The 27,292-nt window shown below is 39.8% G+C and overlaps 2 protein-coding genes across 6 annotated transcripts in view; one reads left to right on the top strand and one right to left on the bottom strand.

Moving 5' to 3' along the window:
- USP37 (ubiquitin specific peptidase 37) overlaps positions 1-6,116 on the bottom strand; it is an 89,483-nt gene extending 83,367 nt beyond the window's left edge. For 2 of the 5 annotated variants that reach the window (XM_018059460.1, XM_018059485.1), the window contains exons 1-2: positions 5,911-6,116; positions 614-754 (exon numbers count right to left, since the gene is read on the bottom strand). The gene's annotated coding sequence lies outside the window, so the exon portion shown is untranslated. Of the gene's footprint in view, positions 1-613; positions 1,933-5,910 lie in introns of those variants that run through there. The other 3 variants (XM_018059466.1, XM_018059478.1, XM_005676541.3) reach the window with 3 other exon arrangements.
- CNOT9 (CCR4-NOT transcription complex subunit 9) overlaps positions 6,303-27,292 on the top strand; it is a 31,361-nt gene continuing 10,371 nt past the window's right edge. Inside the window, exons 1-4 of the mRNA XM_018059449.1 lie at positions 6,303-6,709; positions 20,279-20,458; positions 21,652-21,767; positions 24,119-24,228. Coding sequence (XP_017914938.1) covers positions 6,686-6,709; positions 20,279-20,458; positions 21,652-21,767; positions 24,119-24,228 — 430 coding nt within the window. The 5' untranslated portion in view covers positions 6,303-6,685. The remainder of the gene's footprint in view (positions 6,710-20,278; positions 20,459-21,651; positions 21,768-24,118; positions 24,229-27,292) is intronic.

Genomic DNA, 27,292 nt, shown 5'->3' with positions numbered 1-27,292 from the left:
GGTACAAGACATAAAATTGGCAGAATCAATACAATTTTTTCTTAATGTCTCAATCCAGTCCATTGTCTGCTCTTGCACTAAATGAATAAGCTGCATTTTCTTTTGTACACTGATCATATTATCAGTTTGCCCTATTTGGTTAAGAGGAAAAAAACACTAAGTTTCCCTTCAAGTATCTAGCATGATCCAGTAACAGTTCAACTTTCTATGAACCTAACAAAGACAAGGTTTCATTAAACTCTGTAATGCTAATTCACTGTCAAAGTGATATTAGGAAGACAAAGTACAAGAAAAACCAATTATTCTTTAGGTACATCCAAAGAGATTTGCTTTTCCCTAAATTTCTTCACCATTTTTGAAATCACTCTTCAATTCTGAGCAATCTGTGAAAGCTCAATAACATTGGCAAAAATGTTTTTATACCCTCTGTAGTTATTTAAATGCTCTTATTTCAGGTACTGCTTTGAAAATATTCTTATGCAGAGCGTATTCTGTGGTTTAAGAAAGCATGCTAAAACACAAAAATTACTACTACAAAATAGAAGAAAATGGTCAGTTCTTGCTAGTTAGCATACTCTTGGAAACATATATCCAAAATAAAAACATTACTTACTTTTCAGAGACTTTTACTGAAAAACCCTATGTAATAACAATTCACCTTTATTCTGATCCTTGTGCCAAAGGCAACGCACTCTTCTTGGGGAACTACTCATATTCTGCAGCTATGCCAGTTCTCCAGGTGCCATCAACTCAGCTAAAGGAAATATAAGTGTGCTTTTTTTTAAAAAAAAATCTCATTTACAAAATTACAATTTTCAAAATGTGCTCATTTACACAACGAAGATTAACCCTCTGACTATTTAAAACTCACAAACTACTAAAAACATTTAAAGTATAATGCTCAAGATACACCTGTACACATACCACACACACACACACAGACACGGACTCAACAACTTTAGGGATATATCTGCTGTGCAAAATGAGGGACTCCCAGAGCCTGCCCCTAGATCAATTGGTATCTTGGTTTATTTATTCCTGTTACATTTTGAAACTAAAAAGGCAGTATTTCTTTTGTTAACTTTACAAACATTGTTACGTATCATGGTTTTAAATCACCACTTTCAAAAGATGCTGATACAAATTTCAAAAGGTGGGTAAACTAGGTTTTTACTTTTCTTTCAAAACTAAATTCATGGGCTTGGTTCTCAAATTTAGGCCTCTTAAAAGCCTCAATTTTCCCTGAAGTTCTTCTACCCAAACACTTCTCACTATCTTCTTGACTGTTACAACATCAACTCTAAACTCCTTTGTTCACTTGGTAAAAAATCATTTATTGAGTTACTCCAATTTGATGGCGCTATGGTAGGGACACAAATGTGAGCATGACACAGTCCATGTCCTCTTTAAGAGATTCCCCAGACTTTCCTGCATTTCTCTTTCCACTGTCATTTAGGCACAAAAAATCTCCGCATCAGCTTTAGCCTTGTTCTTATTTGAAACAGTCATTCATTACTACCACCCTAATTCAGAAACACATCACTTTGCTAATCTTTCCCACCTAATATTTATTACTCAACACTTACTAAGCACAGTATGAAGCACCATACATGCAATATTTCATAATCTTTACAATATCCTGAAGAACAGGGATTATTAATATCACTAATTTACAAATGAGGAAACCGAGGCTTAGATTAGGTAATTTATCCATGGTTACTTAAGAGTCAGTAAGAAACACACCAGAACTCATGTTTGTAACTGCTACCATACTGCATCCTCAAAGGTTTGTAGCAACCACTTTCCAGTCTTCATTCTCTCAAGCTTTTTCTATGCAACAAATCCTTTATCCTATAATAACCTTTTCTAAGGACTTTTAAAAAATCTATTACCAACTCAGGTGGTGCCAGTGGTAAAGAACCTGCCTGCCAATGCAGGGGACATAAGAGACGTGGGTTTGATCCCTGTGTCAAGAAGATCCCTTGCAGGAGGAAATGGCAACCCACTCTGGCATCTTTGCCTGGAAAATCCTATGGACAGAGGAGGCTGGCAGGCTACAGTCCATGGGGTGGCAAAGAGTAAGACATGACTGAATTGACTTAGCACACCAACTAAAGAGTGCACTAGTTCTCTCAACTTTCTCTCTCAAGGAGAAGGGGGAGATGGAGGGGACCTGCCTTACTTTCTCTTTTACTCCAACAAAACAACAGGTACTTAGTAAATGCTAAAATACTTGCTACTGAGGCTAATTCCCCTCCCAAGCATTAAAAATATTTTTTAATCTTATTGTGGTAAGAATATTTAACATGAGATCTACCCTCTTAATAAACATTTAAGTGTACAATATAGTATTGTTAACTATAGGTACAATGGTGTACAGCTTATCTTTAGAACTTATTCGTCTTGCTTAACTGAAACATTCTCTCAAACATTTTAACAGCTCATCACTACCTATCAAATCCAAATGCTTCTGTGTTTGGCACTCCTATTTTTAATTTTCTATTTCTCTACACAAATTTTGTTCTACACACACAAATTATTAAATTTTGGTATTCTCTTCCATAACCACCACCAGCAACTTACTTAAACATGAAATTTTTCTTTACATATTTTTGGAAACTTCTTTACTGGTCTCGCAGTTTAACCTGTTGTTAAAATATGTAAATCACTGCTTTGATTTCTAAGGGCTTTCTTTCGTAAAATGAGCCATAAAACTAATGCACAAAGAGATAAAATTGTGTGGTGGCTGAAAATAAAGAGAGAAGTTGACCTCAATGAAATTTTTCTCCAATTCAAAGAACCTAAAGTCTGAATGATTCTATGACCTAGGAACAGGTAATATTGCCCAAAGAGGGAAACTTTGTCTTTTTGCATCTTTTGTCTGTGGAGTGAAAAAAGGCACTTGTCATCAGTTGACAAAAATATCAGTAAGCTGGTGTTTCCCAAAGACATGATGGTTCTTTTAGCAAGCTCCAATTTACTTATTCATTTCAACAAATTCTTGAGAAATAGAAATGAAATCATTTCTAACCCATATTCAAGTGGAAGATAGACTTTAAATCACACAAGTAAATATATAATTAAAAGTACTGAATATGGTATAAAGTTCAGGGCATGGTGAGAAATTCTTACAGGGTACCTAATTTAGGATGGGTAGGGGGATACACCGGAGAAGGCAATGGCACCCCACTCCAGTACTCTTGCCTGGAAAGTCCCATGGATGGAGGAGCCTGGCAGGCTACAGTCCATGGGGTCGCTGAGGGTCAGACACGACTGAGTGACTTCACTTTCACTTTTCACTTTCATGCACTGGAGAAGGAAACGGCAACCCACTCCAGTGTTCTTGCCTGGAGAATCCCAGGGACGGGGGAGCCTGGCGGGCTGCCGTCTATGGGGTCACACAGAGTCAGACACTACTGACTCGACTTAGCAGCAGCAGCAGCAGGGGGATACACAGAGAAGAAAATGGCATCCCACTTCAGTACGCTCGCCTGGAAAATCCCATGGGTGGAGAAGCCTGGTAGGCTGCAGTCCATGGGGTCTCTAAGAGTCGGACATGACTGAGGGACTTCACTTTCACTTTTCACTTTCATGCATTGGAGAAGGAAATGGCAACCCACTCCAGTGTTCTTGCCTGGAGAATCCCAGGGATGGGGGAGTCTGGTGGGCTGCTGTCTATGGGGTCGCACAGAGTCAGACACGACTGAAGCAACTTAGCAGCAGCAGGGGGATACAGGTTAGAGAGTATCAAGAGAAGGCTTCTCTAAGGAAGTACCACATCAGGTGAAAATTGAAGAATGAGTTAATTGAGAGATAGTCATGCTGGAACAGTCCAGAACCACACATGCAAAGGTTCTGTGGTGGGAAATAACTTGGTGTAACTAAGCAAATGAAAAACATTGTGGCTGGAGTTTAGTGAGGGAAAAGAGAATGGGGTGAAATGAAGTGGGAAAGAATCAGGTTATGCAGAATCTTACACATCATAGTAAACATTTTTAATTTTATCCTAATGTAATAAATATTTAGTCATGGGAAATCCACTGAAGGTTTTTAAGCAGACAAATGACATGTTACTGCTAAATGGAAAAGTGATATGGTTGGTTTGGGTTTGGGAAGGAGAGTGACAAAAGCAAGAATGAAAGAAATTAGAACCAGATAGGACAGTATTGAAGTGATTCAGCTTATAATAACAATTACAATAATAGTTAATACTCACTGGCTATTTAATGTAATGTGCTTACCATGGTTATTTCGTTTAATCCTTATAGCAGTCCAACAAGGTGATCATTCCCATTTTACAAATGAGACTATAAGGAACATTAAGTCCAGGTGAAAAAGTGTTGTGGCTTGAATTACAAAAGTGATAATGAAAATATACAGAAATAGATCCAAGACACATAATGGAAATACAATAAATAGAACCTGAAGAGAGTATAGATACATGGGATGATGAGAAGTCAAGATTGGTTTTCAAGGTTCTAGACTACGTAAATGGAAATACCACTTAATAAAATGGGATACTGGAAAATAACATATTTAGGTATGGAGGGGAGACTGGTTTCAGATTTGTTCTTTTGAAACTCTTAAGGAAAAAAAATCAAATTAAGATGTCCAGCAGACAATTAGCTATTTAGACTTTGAGTTGAAAACAGAGGAAATACACTGGAAATAAAACTTCTCAAGTCATCTATTGTTGTTAAGTCACTAAGTCCGTGTCCAGCTCTTTGTCATTCCATGGACTGCAGCACACTGCACTTCCCTGTCCTTCACCATCAACATACAGGTAGAATCTAAAGCTTAGGGTGGAAGAGAACAGTAAAAGGAGAACAAGGCTGCACCCAGATATCCATTTTATTCCATCAAACATCTCTCACTATGATCATCGATTACTTTGATGTCAACAAGCTTTTCAGTCCTCATTTGTCTTTACCTTTCAACAGAATTCAACATCATTGATAACTTCTTTCATCTTTTCTGCAAAACTTGTACTCCTCTATCAGGTTACTAAGCACCAAGAATCCCTCAGCGCTCCATCCTAGGTCCCTTTCCTTTTTAGCAATGCACTCTCCTCAGGCAATTTCATCCACATCCATGGCTTCAATTACTATCAATTACTTCAATTACTATCAACTATATATAGGTGATGTCTATATATATACACACACACACACACTTATCTATACACCCAGCTTACAACTAAGCTCCAACCCCAGTATAATCCAACTGCCTACTTGACATCCTCTGTTCAGACAGCTCTTCCAGTTAGAGGCATGTCAGACACTGCCACCCCCAAGAGGCATTTACACAGAGCCTAAATTTTGAAAGGATTACAAAACCACCCACAGACCAACTTTCTAGACAGAGGATTTTGTCATAAATTATTATTTCCTTTCACAGATCATGACCTAAAATAGGTAAACCTGACAACCTGATTTGATGGCTAGAAATGGGGAACAACCAAAGGCACGAAAAAAAATATAATCCATGCCTTTGAGTGAAAGATGACTAGGAGAGAGGTGAAGAATAGCCAAGAAAGTGAAACAGTATCATATCCCAAGGCCCGATGGACATGCGGCAACGGAAGTCACCTGAAGAGATAGCAGGCCTCGCTAAAGGGCGAGTGACGGACAACAACAGCCCCCAGCAAAGAGGGGCCAGGTTTGGGTCACGGGGGGGTAGCGAGTGACAGTAAAGACCCGGTCAAAAGAGAGGAAAAGCCTGGGGGAACACACAAGTGGAGTACCTGTGAGGCGACAGAGGGCGTCGCGGGAACGGGGGTGGGCTGAACCGCAGCCGGTGAACTCCAGAAGTGAACGCCGAGTGGGCGGACCGCACGGGGCGAGAAGTGAGGGGCGGGGGGGGGGGCAGGGTAAAACGGCTCCGTTGAGACGCTCGCCGGGCCCGCCTTACCTGTACCTGCGAGTCGGAGCTTTGAACAGGCCTGCCGGAAGCACGGAGTCCGCGTGGAGGGGGAGGAGCTGGGGGTCGCGAAGGAAGGGACGCCGGGCACGGAGAGGGCCGCTCAGTCCCCCAGTTAGGGAGAGCGGCTGATGGCGGGAACTGTGACCACACGCAAACACGCACGCACGCACGCACACCCGACGCGACCAGGAGTAGCGCGTGCGCGCAAGCCTGGAAACCCCGCCCTTTCTACGCCCTCTCCCCGCCCCAGTACCGGGGGAAATCACGCCGAGGTAGCCCCGCCCCTGCCCGGACCGTAGTACGCACGCGCACTCTCTACTTCACGCACTTTTCGCCTTCCTACCATTTCCCTCCCACAGAGTCCAGCTGGGCATGCGCACTGTTGTCCTCCCGGTCTGCCCGGTTTTTCCCGCCCTTCACTGGCCTCAGGAGGAAGGTCAGAGTTCACGCCCTTCTCTGGAGATACCAGCTCCAAGCTGGGGATGGGGGAGACTAGTAGGAGGCGGGTGTCCTTCCGGTCTTGAAACTGCAGGGGCAAAGCAGACTCGAGGATTAACTCCAGGAGCTGGGGGGGGGGGGGGGGCGGGAAGAGGTTGTGTGGGCGGGGTCAGAGGTGAAAGGTCAGAGGGCTGCGGAGGGGGCGGAGCGAGCCGGAGGCGGATGGCGGCTGCGGCGTGTCATCATCTTCGGCGGCTGAGGCGCTGAAGCTGGGACGCGGCTTGGCGCGTCCGGCAGTGGGAGGAGAGCGGTGTCCTCTCCCAACATGCACAGTCTGGCGACGGCTGCGGTAAGTGACTGGGCCGCCCAGCCTGGGCCCCAAACCTCTCCTCAGCCCCGCGTTTCGGCCTTTTCTCCTAGCTCCGTGTGGCAGGCCAAGAGTCCTCCAGCCCTCAACCCGCGAGGACCCGGCCCCCCTCCTCGCTGAGCTTGGCTGTGACGGAGCCTGCCCCCACTCTCCCTGCCGGCCGGCTCTCGCGGCCTCTGGCTCGGTGTAGCGCGTTCCTTTCCGGCCCCGGGGCCTGGTCGCGCGGCTGGAGCGCCTCCCTTGCGGCCCAGGGGGGCCATTCATTGATTCGTTGCTCTACCAACAGTTTTAGGCCGCCGTTTGCGTGCTTGGCGTTGGCGGGGACGAGGGGACTTCCGAGGTGCATCTGACCCTCCCTACCTAGGCACATCGCGGCGGGGAGGAAACGGCTTCTAGCTTAAACCACTTGCTCTACAGATACAAAATCCGAGACCTGAACAAGTGACTAGTTAGGATGTCTGACTTACGGTTCTCTGCGTTTAAAACCTTTTTTCATACATCTCTTTACCAGCGTAATCTTTGATCAAGAAAAACAGTGTAAACTCCTAATAACCATGCACTGTGGCTCAGAGGGTAGAGTCTGCCTGCAATGCGGGAGACCTGGGTTCGATCCCTCGGTCGGGAAGGTCCCCTGGAGAAGGAGATGACAACCCAGTCCAGTATTCTTGCCTGGAAAATCCCATGGACGGAGGAGCCTGGCAGGCTACATACAGTCCGTGGGGTCGCACAGAGGTGGACACGACTGAGCGACAAACACACAACCTAGCTAAAGTAATCCTGAGGTTTCCCGTTTTGTTGAGGTAAAACCCAAACACTTTGCATTGCCTACAAGGCCCTCCCTGAGCGTTAATGTTCCTTACCCCTGTTTTCAGTCTCATCACATTGCTTTGCAGGCTCCAGCTACAACTGGCCGCCGTTCCATCTTTTCTACTTAAGCTTTAACCAAGTTTTGATTCATTTACTTCTTATTTGTCCCCCTTTTGAGGTCAGGGACAGGGATCATGTAGATCCTGTTTATATGACTACGTCAGTGCCAGCACAGTTCCTGGCACCAAGTAAGGGCTCAAATATTTTTGCTGAATGCCGGGGTATTGATGATGGCAGTGACCACTGAGAGCAAATAGCTGTGATGGGCAGACAGTATCATGTGATTTGAGCATACTCTTCCGAATGCTTATCCAACTTTTTTCAGTTGCATCAAGGCGAATTGGCTTAAAGAGAGAATAATATACTGAAGTTGCATTTCCAGGTAAAATGACATAAATCCTTAATAGAAGACAAAAGTTAAAGTTTTAAAAGTGAGTTGGGTGTGACTAGGTTACAGACAGCCTTGTCATTTCCAGGGCTAGTGGCGTCTCTGCCTCCTGGCACCTTCTTTCTAAAGTGTTTGAAACTTAACGGGGTGAGGTACCTTTTATATAATCTCTTAACTAGGTGACTGCAGTTTCTCCAGCTTTTTTGTTTCTTCCAGTTTTACATGTAATACAACAGTAAAGAATCTGCCTGCAATGCAGGAGACCTGGGTTTGATCCCTGGGTCAGGAAGACCCCTTGTAGAAGGGAATGGTTACTCATTCCAGTATTCTTGCCTGGATAATTCCATGGACAGAGGGTTTGCAAAGAGTTGGACAGGACTCAGTGACTAACATGAGAAGAAAATGAGGTTGCTGCTGGTTGGAGGGGACAGTTTAAACAAAGAATTCTAAGGTTGGCTTGTCTATGTCTCAGAATCTGATTGTGACTTCTCTAGGTTTTGATACCAAGCTGCTGTTTGCCCTGTGCCTCCCCAGTCTCTACCTATTCAACTTTTCTTTTCAGTTGCTCCCTAATACATCTTTCAAACAGCCATTAGAGCTCTGGTTCATTACTTAAAATATTCAATGCATGTTTCTTCAATTAAATTTACAGTGACTTACCTTTATTAAGAAATTGAACTTTTGGTGTTTTTTTCACCCGTTTTGCTATTTGGACTACACAAACGCTCTAAGTTCATTTGTACTATTTATTCACTGGAATATTTGGTTAATAAAGAGACTGAAGCAAAAAAAAGTTGAGCCATCCCTTTCCCAATCCTTAGTGCCTTCCTTTAGGCTAAACTGACTGTATTGTTCTCATCTGGTTAAAGGGACACTGATGGTGTATCAGTTCAGTTCAGTCGCTTGGTCACGTCTGACCCCATGGACTGTGGCACGCCAGGCCTCAGTGTCCATCACCAACTCCTGAGCTTACTCAAACTCATGTCCATTGAGTCAGTGATGCCATCCAGCCATCTCATCCTCTGATGGTGTATATTCCTCACTAAAAATTGTGTCAGTAAGACATCCAACAGTGCCTACAGTAATCTAAACTGCTTGAGAAGATGCTTGCTTTCTGTCTCACGATGAAAATTTGTGTTTGTGTATACCTTTTATTTTTTAATTGCAAATAAATAATGACTTCATCTAGGGAGGCAGTAGGATCAAAGGAGAATGTGATCACATATGAATGCAGTATGTTATTCACTGATTGGAGGAATTGAGATCATTTGGGATATCTTAAATATTGACTCTTTTGATATTTTATTATACCAATAATTTCAAGTAGGTTGGACTCTTCATTCTTTACAGAATACTTCGTCCTAATGTCTTCATTATTGCCATCACAGAATATAATTACGTTCTCAAATCTAACAAAATAAAAACAGAAGTACCACACAGGATTGTATTAAATAAGAATAAGAAAGTGCTAGCCGGTGATGGACAGGGAGGCCTGGCGTGCTGCGATTCATGGGGTTGCAGAGTCAGACATGACTGAGCAACTGAACTGAAGTGGTTGACTGGGTTCATTCACTGGTTAAATGACTTGCTCCCAGAATTCAGCCTTCGGACTCTAATTCTTGCATCAGCAAAGTAACAAATCACTTGCTATGGACCTTGAAGTTTGCTTCAGCTTAACAGAACCACAAATTTTCACGTATACCGTGAATCTTCTGTAATGAATGTTAGGCTAGTGATCTAAAACAGCCAAAAGTAAGCCTTTAGGAGATGCACTGTGTATGCTCTTTTTTAAATTTCCAGTGGCAGTTCTAACGTTCTTAAACCCTTGTTTTTCCCTCACTGTGTAACTAGCAGCTGCATTAGTCATTTCATATCTCTGTTGAAGCAGTGCTGGACTCCCAGATACCCTCTTCTTTTGCAAGTAAAAAGAACATTATGCACTCTGAAGTATCTAATTTAGACACTGTCTCCTTCTTTGTCTCCTGTTGAAGATTTAAGCAAGTTGACCGAATTGTCTTTGTTTATTCACTTCCATTTTTAAAAGTTATTTTGAAGAACATTCTGGCCCTTCTTTTATAAAGATACAAATATTAAGCTAATTTGGTATTTCCCTTTGGCGCTGTTAGGAAAGTGAGTTTTCTTATTGTTTCATCATCATATAGACACCAAAAGCCATGTGTTGAGCCTTCTCCAGACTTTGGAAAATAATCTCTATTTCAGTCAGAATACAGTCTGGAATACAAAATTCCATTTTGTATTCACTGTCACATATTCATCGATAAGAAAACCAACTTTTTTTTTGGCCCTTGAACATGAAATTTTGCTGATAGATTTAGCCATTTTCTGTTTAAGAGAGCCATCAACAACTTTTTAAAATTTACTCAAGAGGAGGGATCATATTTCTTTCCCATTTATGGGTAAATGTAGGTCTCTTTTAAGTTATAAATATCTTTCTCCTTTTCACATTGTGTTAAGGTTTTTTAGAAGTGGGAGACCAACTATCAGTATAGTTAATTGGAGTTTGTGTTTGTGACACTTGGAGTTAACCATTAATGACTCACTTTGGTAAATGTCTTGCCTATGTTAGGCTTCATTGAAAGAAAAAATTTACTTGAAATAACATTTTCTACATATAAACCAATAGACAGGTAAGAAGAGAATGAGTCCCTCCTGAGTTTTGATAGTATGAACTTAAAAAAATTTTTTTTTTCCTTTTAATCTATTAAAAGAAAAGGACCACTGACTTTAACCAGGTTATATATGAGCATATAATTAAATATAATTGATCTTGTTTCTGATCTTGAAAGTTTTGAGGATGATAACTAATAGTCCAAATCAGACTTCTCATAGATGACTTAGTTTCTGGGTATGTTCACTGATCCCACTGTTTACTCAAATCCAACTGCAACAGAATATCAAGCTTAAAGTTCTATATTGGGTTCTTATATATTAAATTTCTTCAGCTTGGAATATTTGTGATTTCAGTCCTGTGGACTAAGTAGGGCTCACTGATTCTAGAGACAAGTGTTAGTAGACTAGAGTTTCAATGTAATTCTGCCATATACTTGCTTATGTGAACTCCAGTAAGTTAAATCCCCTGAACCTCTTTCTTTTAGAATTTTGAGAATAATTTGAGGTAATCCACAGTGACTGGCACTTAGTATGTTCAGTAAATATTGCCTCCTATTAAAAGTTCCTAGAAAAGTCAAACCTAGTTTATGGAGGGCTGAATGTGGGGTTTACTGAAAGAAGTATAGAGAATTTGGGGGGATAATGGAGTGTCCAGTAATGTATCTTAATTGCAGTGGTGGTTACTCTGGTATATAGATATCTCAAAATTCATTGACATGTATACTTAAATGAGTATATATAACAGTTTTATTGTATGCAAATTATGCCTCAGTAAAATTGTTTGGTAGCCATTTAGTCTCTCACTTTAAAGAAAGTTCTGAGATTTTAGAGGCAACTAAGACTTAATTATTTAATATAGTTCCCTCATTTAACCAGTGAATATTGAGGCTCAGAAAAGTAAATGATTTATCGTAGGCAGCACAATTCTAGAAATGGCAAAACCGTTTTGAAACCACTTCCAGCTCCCAGTCTAGTGTGCATTCCAGTTAGGTACTTGTGTTGTTACTTGCTAATTGAGGTCTTTCTGATTTTTTTTTTTTTCTTTTTAACTTTTTTTGGCCACACACGAAGCTCAATCCAACCAACAATTGAACCTGGGCCCTCTGTAGTGGAAGTGCAGAGTCCTCTAACTACTGGACCACCTGGGAAGTCCCAGGGTCTTTCCTAGTCTTAAACCTGATAAACAGGTTCTTAATCCTAGGTCTATTAATGGATTATAGGTAGACTCTATGAATTCCCTGGAATTATTTGTAAATTTTAGGTAAATGTAAATTACATGCAAGACAGTTTACAATTGTATATTTTTCTGAGGAAATGATCTAGAAATTTCATTTGATTCAGAAATTGCTAACCTCTGCTTGTGTGGTAGTATTCTGTTGTTAGTGTGTCTAAGTTAGGTAGTCTCCAAAAGGTGAAAGTGAAAGTTGCTCAGTGGTGTCCAACTCTTTGTGTTCCCATGGACTGTGTAGCCTGCCAGGCTCCCCTGTCCATGGAATTCGACAGGCAAGAATACTGGAGTGGGTAACCATTCCCTTCTCCAGGGGATCTTCCCAACCCAGGGATTGAACCTGGGTCTCCTGCATTGCAGACAGATTCTTTACCATCTGAGCCACCAGGGAAGCCCCCGTTTCCAAAAGGTAAGTTAGATGAATTTGCTTCTTTGTCACTGGATGGTATGTGCAAGTAGATTGAGTTTGTATCAGCCACAGCCTCAGAGGTATATTAGTAAATTATAAATTAGAAGAATTGTAGCAACTGAACTAAGAATCTTTAGAGGTGATCTTTAAATAGAGAACTGGAGGAGGGCAGAAATCTGCCCACTGTTTACTCATAGTTCCATCAGCTGTAAAATGAGGGTGATACCATGATGCTGTGATCGTTCAGTGAAACCATGTTTTAAAGAGTACAATTCAGGGCTTTCCTCCTGGTTCACTGGTAAAGAATCTGCCTGCCAATGCAGAAGACACAGGTTTGATAACTGATCCAGGAGTATCTCACATGCCATGGAGCAGCTAGGCCCATAGCTAGTGTGCCACAACTGTTGAGCCTGTGCTCTAGAGCCCAGGTACCATAAGTCCTGAGCCCACCTGCTGAAACTACTGAAAGCCAAGTGCGCTAGAGATTGTGTTCTGAAACAGAAGCCACGGCAACGAGAAGCCCCCACCCTATAACTAGAAAAAGCTCACGAGCCACCAACAAAGACCCAGCACAGCCTAAATACGTAAGCTAAATTGAAAAATAAGAGTATAATACAGTTCCCTCTCTTTCCTCATCTACCCTACCTTCTCTTTTACATCCCATTCCCTTTTAGGAAGTCATCAATTTTCAGATTCGTATTTTTGTGAAAGTGAAGTCCATCAGTTGTGTCCGACTCTTTGTGACCCCATGGCCTGTAGCCTACCAGGCTTCTCTATCCATGGGATTCTCCAGGCAAGAATACTGGAGTGGGTTACCATTTCCCTACTCAGGGGATCTTCCCGACCCAGGGATTGAACCCGGGGCTCCCGCATTGGAGGCAGACGCTTTAACCTTTGAGCCACCAGGGAAGCCCTAGTCATTTTTGTGAAAGGTGTACCTAAATAGTCTTTGGGCTTCAGAAGGAGAGGCAGATGCATCGGGCTTTTAGTTAATATTGCCATCAAGATCAAGTGAGGACTTCCCTGATGGCACAGTGGATGGGAACCTGCCAGTGCAAAGGAAACTAGTTCGATCCCTGGTCCTGAAGGATTCCGCATGCTGTGAAGGGACTGAGCCTGTGAGCCACAGCTACCAAGCCCGCATACTACAGCTACTGAAGCCCACGCACCTAGAGCTCCACAGCAAGAGAAGCCACTGCAATGAGAAGCCCGCCCACTGCAACAAAGAGTAGCCCCTGCTCACTGTAACTAGAGGAAGCCCTTCAAAGCAACAAAGACCCAGTGCAGCCAAAAATAAATAAAATTAAAGATCTAGTGAGATGTTGCAGTTGTGCCTTGGGATTTTATTCAGGGATGATGTACAAAGTATTTTATCAGTTGTCTAGTAATATAAATTAATATGGAAATCAGTGCATAGTTCAAAATGTAAAAAGTAGGGAATGCCCTGGCAGTCCAGTGGTTAGAACTCAGCGATCTCACTTCCAGGTCCTAGATTCAGTACCTGGTCAGGGAACTGAAGATCCTGCAAACCTCAGGGTAAAAAAAAAGGGGTTGTAATATTTTTATTCTCCAAAAAACTAAATTTCCTTGTATGTTACAAAATTACTTGTTGATGTGTTGGTAGAGGTAGGGAAGGAGTGTGTATGTTTGTGTGTGGGTGGATGTTGGTGGTCAGCACTAGCTAAATTATGCCCATTTGAACCTTGATTTGATGTAGGGAATTATGTCAAACTATAATTGACCCTTCCCATTACAATGATGATTATTAAGTACCTCAAATCTCATTAAGAAGAAAATTTCTCTTAGTATCAATGATATTGGGTGCTGGTTGTTTATCAGATTCTGCTGAACTAACAACAGTAGTGTTTTCATTTTTGTTTGCGGTTTTTATGTATTCCCTATCTTTATTGTCACAGAGTCACAGGAAATAGTTTTTTTGGAAAGTTATCTTTAGATTAGACCTAATGACTGCAGCCATGAAATTAAAAGATGCTTACTCCTTGGAAGGAAAGTTATGAGCAACCTAGATAGCATATTGAAAAGCGGAGACATTACTTTGCCAACAAAGGTCTGTCCAGTCAAAGCTATGGTTTTTCCAGTGGTCATGTATGGATGTGAGAGTTGGACTGTGAAGAAAGCTGAGTGCTGAAGCATTGATGCTTTTGAACTGTGGTGTTGGAGAAGACTCTTGAGAGTCCCTTGGACTGCAAGGAGATCCAACCAGTCCATTCTGAAGGAGATCAGCCCTGGGATTTGTTTGGAAGGAAACTCCAGTACTTTGGCCACCTCATGCAAAGAGTTGACTCATTGGAAAAGACTTTGATGCTGGGAGGGATTGGGGGCAGGAGGAGAAGGGGATGACAGAGGATGAGATGGCTGGATGGCATCACTGACTAGATGGACGTGAGTCTGAGTGAACTCCGGGAGCTGGTGATGGACAGGGAGGCCTGGCGTGCTGGGATTCATGTGGTCACAAAGAGTCGGACACGACTGAGCGACTGAACTGAATTGAATCTTTAAAGAAGTGAGAAGCAGCATTCGCAAGGCAGTTAAGAGTATGGACTTTGCTGCCCGACCACCTGAATTCAGATTCTGAGCTTTGCCACTTTTAAGTAACTTCTCAGTTTTCTCATCTAAGAAATGACTGTGATAATAAGCATTTATTTAAGATATTGCCTAATAGAGTAAGCGCTATGTATGTGAACTCCCACTTTTTAAAAAATAACTATTTATCCCATAACAAATAGGTATTCAGTGGGTTTAAACTACCTTCTGCTATTAAATCTGGGGCAGAATTCATCAGGGGTGATGAAAAGGAAGGTCCCTACCTCAGCTATTTTCTGGTACCAAATTGCCCTCACTGCCTCCTCCTCCTTGTTAGTGTGGCTGCAGAGCTCCTCTCTAAGGTTGTACCTGAGGGCCACATTATACTGACCTGACCTCCCAAGACCTTCTAGAACTAACCCCCAAAAAAGATGTCCTTTTCATCATAGGGCACTGGAATGCAAAAGTAGGAAAGCAAGAGACACCTGGAGTAACAGGCAGATTTGACCTTGGAGTACAGAATGAAGCAGGACCAAGGCCAACAGTTTGGCTAAGAGAATGCACTGGTCATAGCAAACACCCTCTTCCAACAACACAAGAGAAGATTCTACACATGGACATCTATACATGGTCAATAACGAAATCAGATTGATAATATTCTTTGCAGCCAAAGACGAAGAAGCTTTATACAGTCAGCAAAAACAAGACCTGGAGCTGACTGTGGCTCAGATCATGAACTCCTTATTGCAAAATTCAGACTTAAATTGAAGAAAGTAGGGAAAACCACTAGACCATTCAGGTATGACCCAAATCAAATCCCTTACGATTATATAATGGAAGTGAGAAATAGATTCAAGGGATTAGATCTGATAGAGTGCCTGAAGAACTATGGATAGAGGTTTGTAACACTGTACAGGAGGCAGTGACCAAGACCACCCTCAAGAAAAAGAAATGAAAAAAGGCAAAATGGTTGTCTGAGGAGACCTTACACATAGCTGAGGAAAGAAGAAAAAGAAAAGGAAAAGGAGAAAAGGAAAGACATACCCATTTAAAGGCAGAGTTCCAAAGAATAGCTGCTGCTGCTAAGTCACTTCAGTCGTGTCCGACTCTGTGCGACCCCATAGACAGCAGCCCACCAGGCTCCACCGTCCCTGGGATTCTCCAGGCAAGAACACTGGAGTGGGGTGCCATTTCATTCTCCAATGCATGAAGTGAAAAGTGAAAGTGAAGTCACTCAGTCATGTCTGACTCTTAGCGACCCCATGAACTGCAGCCCACCAGGCTCCACCCATGGGATTTTCCAGGCAAGAGTACTGGAGTGGGGTGCCATTGCCTTCTCCCCAAAGAATAGCAAGGAGAGATAAAGCCTTCCTCAGTGATCAGTGCAAAGAAATAAAGGAGAACAATAGAATGGGAAAGACTAGAGATCTTTTCAAGAAAAGTAGAGATACCAAGGGAACATTTCATGGAAAGATGGGCACAATAAAGGACAGAAATGCTGTGGACCTAACAGAAGCAGAAGATATTAAGAAGAGGTGGCAAGAATACACAGAAGAACTATACAAAAAAGATCATCATGACCCAGATAACCACAGTGGTGTGATCACTCACCTAGAGCCAGACATCCTGGAATGCAAAGTCAGGTGGGTGTTGGGAAGCATCACTACGAACATAGCTAGTGGAGGTGAAGGAATTCCAGTTCAGCTATTTCAAATCCTGAAAGATGATGCTGTTAAAGTGCTGCACTCAATATGCCAGCAAATTTGAAAAACTCAGCAGTGGCCACGGGGCTGGAAAAGGTCAGTTTTCATTCCAGTCCCGAAAAAGGGCAATGCCAAAGAATGTTCAAGCTACCACACAATTACACTCATCTCATATGCTAGCAAAGTAATGCTCAAAATTCTCCAAGCCAGGCTTCAACGGTATATGAACTGTGCGTGAGCTTCCAGATGTTCAAGCTGGATTTAGAAAAGACAAAGGAACCAGAGATCAAATTGCTAACATCTGCTGGATCATAGAAAAAGCAAGAGAGTTCCAGAAAAACATCTACTGCTTTATTGATTACGCCAAAGCCTTTGACTGTGTAGATTACAACAGACTGTGGAATATTCTTCAAGAGATGGGAATACCAGACCACCTAACCTTCCTCCTGAGAAATCTATATGCAGGTCAAGAAGCAACAGTTAGAACCGGACATGGAACAACAGACTGATTCCAAATTGGGAAAGGAGTACATCAAGACTGCATATTCTCACCCTGCTTATTTAACTTATATGCAGGGTACATCATGCGGAATGCCAGGCTGGATGAAGCACAAGCTGGAATCAAGATTGCTGGGAGAAATATCAATAACCTCAGTTAAACAGATGACCACACCCTTATGGTAGAAAGTAAAGAGGAACTAAAGAGCCTCTTGATGATAGTGACAGAAGAGAGAGAAAAAGCTGGCTTGAAACTCAACATTCAAAAAACGAAGTTCATGGCATCCAGTCACATCACTTCATGGCAAAGAGATGGGGAAACAATGAAAAGTGACAAACTTTATTTTCTTGGGCTCCAAAATCACTGCAGATGGTGACTGCAGCCATGAAATTAAGACACTTGCTCCTTGGAAGAAAAGCTATCACCAACCTAGAGAGCATATTAAAAAGCAGAGACACTACTTTGCCAACAAAGGTCCATCTAGTCAAATCTATTATTTTTCCAGTAGTTATGTATGGATGTGAGAGCTGTACTGTGAAGAAAGCTGAGCACTGAAAAATCGGTGCCTTTTTTTTTTTTTTTAATTTTTATAAAATTGATGCTTTTGAATTGTGGTGTTGGAGAGGACTCTTGAGAGTCCCTTGGACTGCAAGGAGATCCAACCCGTCCATCCTAAAGGAAATCAATCCTGAATATTCATTGGAAAGACTGTTGCTGAAGCTGAAACTCTTAATACTTTGGCCACCTGATGCAAAGAACTGACTCATTGGATAAGACCCTGATGCTGGGAGAGATTGAAGGCAGGATGAGATGGTTGGATGACATTACCAACTTGATGGACATGAGTTTGAGCAGGCTCTGGGTATTGGTGATATACAGGGAAGCCTGGTTTGCTGCAGTCCATGGGGTCACAAAGAGTTGGACATGACTGAGCAACTGAACTGACAGACCTCCCTAGCTCTCTTAGAACCAAAGTCTCATAGAGGCTAAAATTTCCATAGTAGTTTCAAAAGGTGGAGTATTACTGGCAGCCGGTGGTCATGGCCATAGGGATTACCAGACACTGGCCCTTTAGAGTGCCAGCATCACTCCAGGGGCACAGTCTTCTATGTTGGAGTCAAACCAGCTCTGGAAATGGGAATATGTGGAGACAGGGCCTGGAGTTCCGAATCCATTATATGCTAGCTGGTACCTACCATTGCAGCCTGATGGTGTTCACCTAGAGTTCCCCAGGATGGGATAGGGTACAGGAGTGCTGGAAACAAGTCATAGGTTGACTCTGGAGAGGATGGTGGAGCTTACTGATGGTAGTATCTGGATGACAGGCCTCTAAGAGTGAGTAATGACTAATCAGGATAGATGCTATATTGCTGGAACATTGTCCTACTCCCCTCTTTAGGAATGTAAGTAGTCCAAGAGATTGTGGGCAGGAGACCCAAAGCTACAATTTTAGCCCTTGTTTTCACTGAGCTTTTAAGGTGATGTAATACTCTAAATAAATATATCCTATCTTCCGGTGGAATTACGTTTCCAAAAATAATTTTTAAAGTTGAAGGCCTATCTGTGGCAGCATAGGAAAGGCAAATGCATGGACCATACTGTTATTGCTGTTGGGAATGGGGATCAGAAAACTACCCTATTCCTTCTACATCATTTAGGAACCTCATGTTTTCTTGAGCATCACTGACGGGAATTACAAAACAGCTTTTAGCAGATTACTCTGAGGCACTTAAGGAGGACTTAAGTTGCAGGGTACATAGTCCATTTAGCAGAACACTTTGTGGTTCCTTCTAGCACACAAGAGAAATGATAAACATTAAGCTAAAAGCTTCTAATTGAGCTTCTAATTATAGAAGGCGATCGTTCAGCTTGAGTAGAGTAAATGTGAGTACCCCTCAGAGTCCACTTTAGACTTCATTCTGATTTTTAGCGAAGACAGTGTGCTTTTTGTTCCTCATCTTTATATCATATGGGATGGGTCAGTCGCTATTCTATCACACTAAGGTGTTACGGGAATAAATAAATCCTGTAAGAAGCTGTGTAATATGGTTCAAGAAAGATTAGAACATGCAACTTTGTACTTGGGTGAACTGAGCAAGTTAATTCCTCTGAGCATTCGCAGTCTAATCTACAAGTGTAGATCTCTTTTCTGTCTACCTACTCTGTTAATCATGGTTGGGGGATGCGGGGAATGAAGTGAAACAATATTTGGCTCGGAATAGAAATAGCCATGAATTTGTTAGGACTTCAGAGCCTGAAGTAGCAGTGGTAATCATTTTTCTAGTCTTTCATCTTACTTTTCAGGTAAGAATAATTAAGGAACTTAACCAAGCCTGTTTGAAAATGTGAAGAATTATAGAAATCCTCAAATTTTTATTGGAATATTGAGATTCTTTATAGCACAGTAATGAAAGATTCTTTATATAGTTTATATATGAGTAAATAGTGAGTAAATCTCCAAGGGATGGAGGTAGAGACTGTATAAGAATCATTAGAGGGGGGAGCTTTTCCAAAATTATGTAAGTTTTCTCCTTAATGGAGGGGGATGCTGGAGTTACTGGGGAATGAAGAGCAGTAGGGAGTGACTTTTTCTTTCAAAAACTATGGTAGTCACGTGGTTAAAAAATTTAAACTGTATGTAAAAGAGTTTATTGTGTACAATGCAAAATAAGTCTCCCATATAGATTCTAACCTTAAAGGTAACTACTGTTCGTTTTTTATGTGTCCTTCTAGAAATGTTGTATGTAAATATATAAGAATACATGTCTGTGTTAATGGAAGCATGTAAGCTATTTTACACTCTGTTTTTTTTGCTTCTTATTTAGTATCAGCACAGTAGAGAGATTACTTTTTTAAAGGGCTGTGTAGTATTCCAAATAAAGATGTACCCATACATATTTAACCAGTTCTTTTTTGATAGATGTTTATAGATTTCAAGTTTTCCGCTTTTAAAATAGTACAACAAAGAATTAAAGATTTTAAAATTTAAAAAAAATTAAAAATTAAAAAAAATAAATAAAAAAATAAAATAGTACAACAGTAAACATTCTGATGTCTTCAGTACAACCCGAGTATACCTGTAGGGCAAATTTCCAAATATGGTATTATTAAGGAGTGTGTGTGTTTTATTGAATTAGTTTCCATCAAGTATATGTTGCTAAAAAAGATGCCCTGTTATTTACAAAATATATATTCCCTCTAAAGGCTATAGCAGAGTAAGACTTGGTTTGATGCTAATGAAACTCACATGTTTACTTTTACTTTTCTTATTTTCACTTGAAGCCTGTGCCTACTGCACTGGCTCAGGTGGATAGAGAAAAGATCTATCAGTGGATCAACGAGCTGTCCAGTCCTGAAACGAGGGAAAATGCTTTGCTGGAGTTAAGTAAGAAGCGAGAATCTGTTCCTGACCTTGCACCCATGCTGTGGCATTCATTTGGTACTATTGCAGCACTTTTACAGGTGGGTGTATATAGCCATGAGTTGCATTTCATTCTAATTATCACAATTGTATCTCTCTGCCTTTGTACAAATGATTTTGAAAACTTTGGTAAGTTTTTTTTTTTAAGTGTTAACATTTGTAAGAATCATAGAAAAATCTAAGATACTCATTAAAATGAAATTCTTGGATCCTACCCAGGAGATTTTATTTATTTAGTCTAAAATGAAAATTCTGTATTTTTAACAAGCAGCTCCCACTCCCAGATGATTTTGATGTAGGTGATGTAAGAACTGCACTTTGAGAAACACAGCTTTAGGAGTACTGTAAAATAATACTGCATAACGAGGTGGAGTAGGGATGGTGGTGGAGAGAGCGGTATAAGAACTGAAAGGTATATTCTGGGTAAAGAAAATGCTAGCGTAAAAATATAACAGCCATAGGAGTAAAGGTGGGTATTCTTGTATATTAAAGAATAAATAACTAATATTTGATTCTGACTAGAACAGTCATTTCCATGGAATAAATTGATACGATGTAGTCCTAAGAACCAAGATATGATCATCTTTTAAAGTATTGTCCACATTCCTAATAATTAGATTAATATTTAAAATCTGTTGAGTAAATTCATATTCTATCTGTACTGCATGTACCCAGGAAACTAGTCTTTCTTATGGGAACATTTTCTGTATAAAAATTTTACAGTTAAGATAAATGGAATTGTGTTCAGCAAATCATCACCTTTTGGCAGAGAATACATATGTTCTCTGCTGTTTGTACATATCCCCACACATATGCATACTTTCTTATCTCCTCCTTTTTGCACTTGCTACATGACGAAACAGAAACTTCTTTATGAGTTAAAGTGGTTGATTTATTGACATTTTCTGGCCAACTGTCTCCTCACTACAACCTAAATAGGGTGTTGACAAAGGTGGGGGAAGGGGTGTCCCTCAAGTGAAAGCCTCAACAGATGATGCAGAATATAGGGAAAAGTGTGGGTAACCACAGTTCCCTCCTTAGAAATCTTCCTAGGGATAATATGTTTCAAATAGTCTCAGTCAGGTATATTTGTGATGAAAGGAATATTGTTTATTTCTGCCCCCTCTTTGATGGTTCTGTTCTTATAGGGTATACAAAATTAAAATTGTTGGCCTTCATACCATGGGAATTAAAGTTATTCCGTGCTCATATGGTGTTGATTTCCATTTTTTAGGAAATTGTAAATATTTATCCATCTATCAACCCACCCACCTTGACAGCACACCAGTCTAACAGAGTTTGCAATGCTCTAGCATTACTGCAATGTGTGGCATCACACCCAGAAACCAGGTAAATACTTTGGATGGATGTGAGGGTAGAGGTTTATATTGAATGTGGTCCTAAACTTCTTCTGAATGATGAGAGGAGGGGCTTGCAGGAGGGTGCACCTGTGTGGGTGTGGATCTTTAGGACTCCTACTTTTTTTTTTCCTGAAGAATTTCTGGTTTCTAATTTCACCAGATTTTGGTGTAGTGGCAATATGGTACTATTTAACATGTTTTTGTTTTTTTTTTTAATTGAAGGATAATTGCTTTACAATATTGTGTTGGTTTCTGCCAAACATCAACATGCATCAACCATAGTAACATGTTCTTTTATAATTGATTTTTTAAATTGTGGTAAAATATAAATAACATAAAATATATCATTTGAACTATTTTATTTTTATTTATTCATTTATTTTTGGCTGTGTTGGGTTTAGTTGCAACATGCAAAATTTTCATTGTGGCTTGAAGGCTTCTCTCTAGTTGTGGCATACAGGCTCAATAGTTGTGGCACATGAGCCCAATTGTCCTGCAGCATGTGGTATCTTAGTTCCCCAACCAGGGATCGAACCCACATCCCCTGCATTACAAGGCAGATTCTTAACCACTGGACCACTAGGGAAGTCCTGATTTTAAGTGTTCAGTTCAGTAGTTTTAAATACATTAATATGGAGAAGGAAATGGCAACACACTCCAGTACTGTTGCCTGGAAAATCCTATGGACGGAGGAGCCCAATAGGCTAGTCCATGGGGTCTATAAAAAAAAACAAAACAACACATTAATAATGTGCCACTGTCACCAGCATCCATTTCTGTAATTCTATTCATCCTGTAAAACTGAAACTCTATACCCATTAAAGAATAACTTCCCATCCCCCTGTCCCCTAGCTTCTGGTAACCACTGTTCTTCTTTCTGTCTATGATTTTGACTATTCTGAATACCTCATTATAAATGGAGTCATATAGTATTTGCTTTTTTGTGATTGGCTTATTTCACTTAACATAATGTCCTCAAGGTTCATCAGTATATTGGATATGTCAGAATTTCCTTCCTTTTTAAGGCTGAATAATATTCCCTTGTCTCATTTACTTTTTACCTGTTGGTAGTAAGGAACTTTAAAGGAGTGGCGATCACCTCTCAGGAAAAGTCAGGTATACAGCTACTACTTGCTCCCGAATCCATGGTAGGCATCACTATGCCATGCATGAGGCACAGTGCATGGTATTTAGTAGGAATTCTCACATAGTAAGCCGGATTTGGCTTCAGAACCTTTTTGAACACAGGATAATAGTCAACATCTGTCATAAATGAGAATTGATGTGCAAGTTGAGAAATATTTGCCTTACTGCTGTATCTGACAAATTAAGAAAGGGGAGATTCTGTTCAGAAATCTGCTCTGTGGCTTTTATGGCCTTAAGGTGCTTAATAGTCATCTTATTAAAGCCTTTCCTCTCTTTGTCAAGTTTTCCTTATAAAATCTGAGTGCTGGATTGGCACTGACCTTTTGGAACATTAGAAACTTTGCTAAGAAAATTACTTTTAAGTACTTAGGAAAAATAAAAGAGTATTTAGTAAAAATTTTGGGATATTGACTCTCCTGTAAGGTGTAACTGTTACAAATTATATAAAGTAATAGACTGATTGCATATTAGTTGCTGAACATACTGACTGCAGATAAAAGTGTTTTTAGGATACTTGGTTTATCTGAAAGCTCTAACAAAGAAGTGTATTTAAGTGTAACAGATAAAACCTTGATAGTGGCTGCTTTATTTTGTTGTCTTGGTTTATAAGGTTTTGTCAGCTTGTACCTGTGAATATTATTAATATTGTTATTCACTCATAAATTAGGTAAGAGAAGACATATAGGAGAATCTCTTGTGCACTTAAGTACATTTTATGACCTATATTTAAAATTTGCAGTTGGATATTTTATCAGTTTTTAAATACTTGGTACTGGTTTCAGGGGAAATTTCGTGTTCCTTTAACCATTGGTCTAGGCTAGGGTTTTTCAGCCTTGACACTGTTGACATTTTGGGCTGGATAAAGTCTTTGTGGTAGGAGAAGGGGGAAAACAGGGGACTGTCCTGTGCACTGTAAAATTTTTAGCAGCATCCCAGCCTCTGCCCAGTGGATGTCAGTCACTTCAGCTGTGACAACTAAAAATATCTCCAGATACTGCCACATGACCGAGGGGGTCAAAATTACCCCAGCTGAGAACCACTGGACTAAATTAAAGACCAGTAACCATCTTCCCTAGAGATTTCTCAGTCAAGCAATGTTAAAGGCCTTACAAAATTAACCACCTGGGAATTTGAATGTTCAGAATCCTTAGAAATTAGCTCTAGGCTCAGAATGCAATTCTTTTTTTCTTTCAGGTCCGCATTTCTTGCAGCACACATCCCACTTTTTTTATACCCCTTTTTGCACACTGTCAGCAAAACACGACCCTTTGAGTATCTTCGGCTAACCAGTCTTGGAGTTATTGGTAAGTTATTAGGATCCTTCTTCAAGCCTGGAATCATCATCATTCGTAATAGTAGTCTTGGCTTAGGTGTTTTGTCTGGTCTTTTATAGCTTTTGTTTACCTATTGTTTATTTTTGTCTTTGGGGTTGAGTCTAATAAAACAGTTTTTACTAATAAACGAATATCAAGAACATGGGTTTTCTTAACAAGTACCATTCTGAGTGTAAGGCTGTGAGGCCTAACATTTGGGATTAAATTCAGTGTGTATGTAGAAATGTTTATTAATTGTAGGAAAAGTAAAGTAAAAGAGCATTAATCAACAAAGAATATAATTACAGGAATAAGAGTTTGAGTTTGTTATTTTCATTTGATTTTTCATCTTTCTCACTTCTAGGCTGTTCTCCCCTAATTCCAGGGATTTACCTTCTGTTTTACCTTGTTGAATTTTTGCATGTTCAAGTTAATTTTTTCATATGCATTTATTATTGGACGTGTATCTAAAATATTTTTTACTCAAGAAAATTATATATTAGCTATTTCACATCTCAGACTCATTGCCCTCCGTTTTTTCAGTGTCTTTTTCTCATAGTTTTTGCTTGACATAATAACCAAGTAATAAGAACATCAATTATAGAAACTTTGTTTTATTAAATTATTATTTTTATATTGAACCTGTCTTTAGTCCTTATGATTGTAAACCATGAATTAGAAAGTATAATTTGAAAGTTTGGTATTTCTCAAAAACATTTTATTCTAATTTTAAGGAGTATCTGTTATGAATGTTATGGTTTTTTACATCTTCTCCTAAGAAGTCCTCTAATTAGAAACTTTTTTCCCAGTATATTCTTTTCTGCTTTTAAGATATAAAAACTTCTCATGTAGGCTTTGAAACATCAGCATGATCCTAGCCAAAGGAAACATTTATGTTCATTGTTCTAATTCAGATCATCCTACTGCTGTGGTTGGATGATGCATTTATGTTAGGATAAACGTTGATAGTGGGGAGGTGTGAAAAAAAATAGTTGGATAGTATTAAGGTAGTTGTCTATCCTTGCATATATTTTTAGAAACTCAGTTTCTCCCAAGTCATTTGAAAGAACAAGCAGAAGGTGAATGTTTGTGCCTAGACTCTTTCCTACAGTTCAAGGCTTATCAGATCAGTTTGAATATAAATGAAGTGATATATAGCATAAATTAGAAAATAGCTGAAACTGAGTAAAAATAAAAATACAAAATATCAAAATTTGTAGGATCCAGATTTAAGCAGAGCTTAGAGGAAAATTTATATCATTAAATGCTTATACTAGAAAGAAAGAAAGAGGTCTTCAATCAGTGAGCTAAGCTTTTCTTTAAGAAATTAGAAAAAGGAGCAAATTTAAGCAGAGCAAACATAAGGAAGGAAATAATAAAGACTAGATAGATATCAATAAAAATGGGAACAGAAAATCAATAGATGAAATCAGTGAAACTAATACCAGGTGTTTTTTTATTGAGACATGACAGAAACACTGTATTAGTTTTTGATATACAATATAATGATTTGGTATATGTATATATTGCAAAGTGACCACTACAGTAAGTTTAGTTAACATCCATCATGACATAGTTACACTTTTTTTCCCCTTGTGAGAAGAACTTTTTAAGATCTCTAACTTAAGATTTCACTCAGCAGCCTTCAGACATAGACTACAGTATTGTTACTGTAGTCACCATGCTATACATTATATCTCTGGATCTTACTTACCCTGTAACTGGAAGTTTATACCTTCTGACCACCTTCACCCATTTCATCCATCTCCAATTTTTTGTTGAAAGAAAAACAATGAAATTAATAAACCTCTAACCAGACAGATGAGAAAAAAAAGACACAAATTGCAAATGTGATAAGTGGAAGGGGATACATTGTGTAAGACTCCTCAGACAAAAGGATAATAAGATAATACTGCTAATAACTCTCTGTCCATAAATTCGACCACCTGGGTGAAATGACAAATTCTTTGAAAAATACAGTCTGCTAAAGTGCACTTAAAAAGAAAAAATGTGTAAGACTTTTCCAGAATGTGCAGAGGGGGCTTCTCAACTCTTGATGAAGCCAGCAATACTCTGATAATGAAAGCAGAAAAAAGATTATAGACCAGCATCCCTGATGAACATAGATGCAGAAACTTGCGGCAATATGGTAGATAGTATTATTGTATAGCAGCTATACTTCAGTTAAAATTTTTTTAAAAGAAGAAAAAATAAGATTGTCTATTCATAGACAACCTGTGTTGAAGAATCGACAGAAAAAAGCTACTAGTACTGGTGAACTTAATAAGGTTGTAGGATACAGAGTTAGTACATAAAAGTTAGTCATATTTTGGTATGCTTGAGCTAAATAGAAATTGAAATTTTACCAAAATATTTGAAAAACTTCGGTATAAATATGTGCAAAGTCTGTAGTTACAAACTATAAAGCAATGATAAAAGAAATCGGAGAAAACCTAAATAAATTTAGAGATAAACCATGTTTATCAATTGGTATATCAATGATTCAATATTAACGATGTCATTCTGCCCACAAATGATGTATAGTTTTAGAGCAATTCTAACAAAATTCCAGTAGAAGCTTTTAATAGAAATTGGTGAACCTAGTGAAAGTCTCTCAGTCGTGTCTGACTCTTTGTGAGCCGTGGAATTCTCTAGGCTGAGTGTAGCCTTTCCCTTCTCCAGGGGATTTTTCCAACCCAGGGATCAAATCCAGGTCTCCCGCATTGCAGGCAGATTCTTTACCAGCTGAGCCACAAGAGAAGCCCTTGGTGATCCTAAGATTGTATCTGAAAAGACAAATAAACTAGAATATCCATTTTTTAAAAAGAAGGAAATAAAGTTGGAAGATACAGTCTACCTAATTTCCAGATCTACTGGAAAGCTACAAAAGTCAAGATATTGTGGTGTTGGAGAAAATAAGGACTTAGAGAGCAGAGTGGAGAGTACAGAAATAGACCCACACAAATCAGGTCAATTGGATTTTTGACAAAGACACAAAGAGAGTTTAGTGAAGAAAGGATAGTCTTTTCAATAAATGGTGGTAGAACAATTGGAT

The sequence above is a fragment of the Capra hircus genome, chromosome 2 (genome assembly GCF_001704415.2).
Source record: "Capra hircus breed San Clemente chromosome 2, ASM170441v1, whole genome shotgun sequence".
Taxonomy (NCBI): domain Eukaryota; kingdom Metazoa; phylum Chordata; class Mammalia; order Artiodactyla; family Bovidae; genus Capra; species Capra hircus.
Note: the sequence above shows the minus strand (reverse complement) of the source record. Positions and strands in the feature narration are given on the sequence as shown.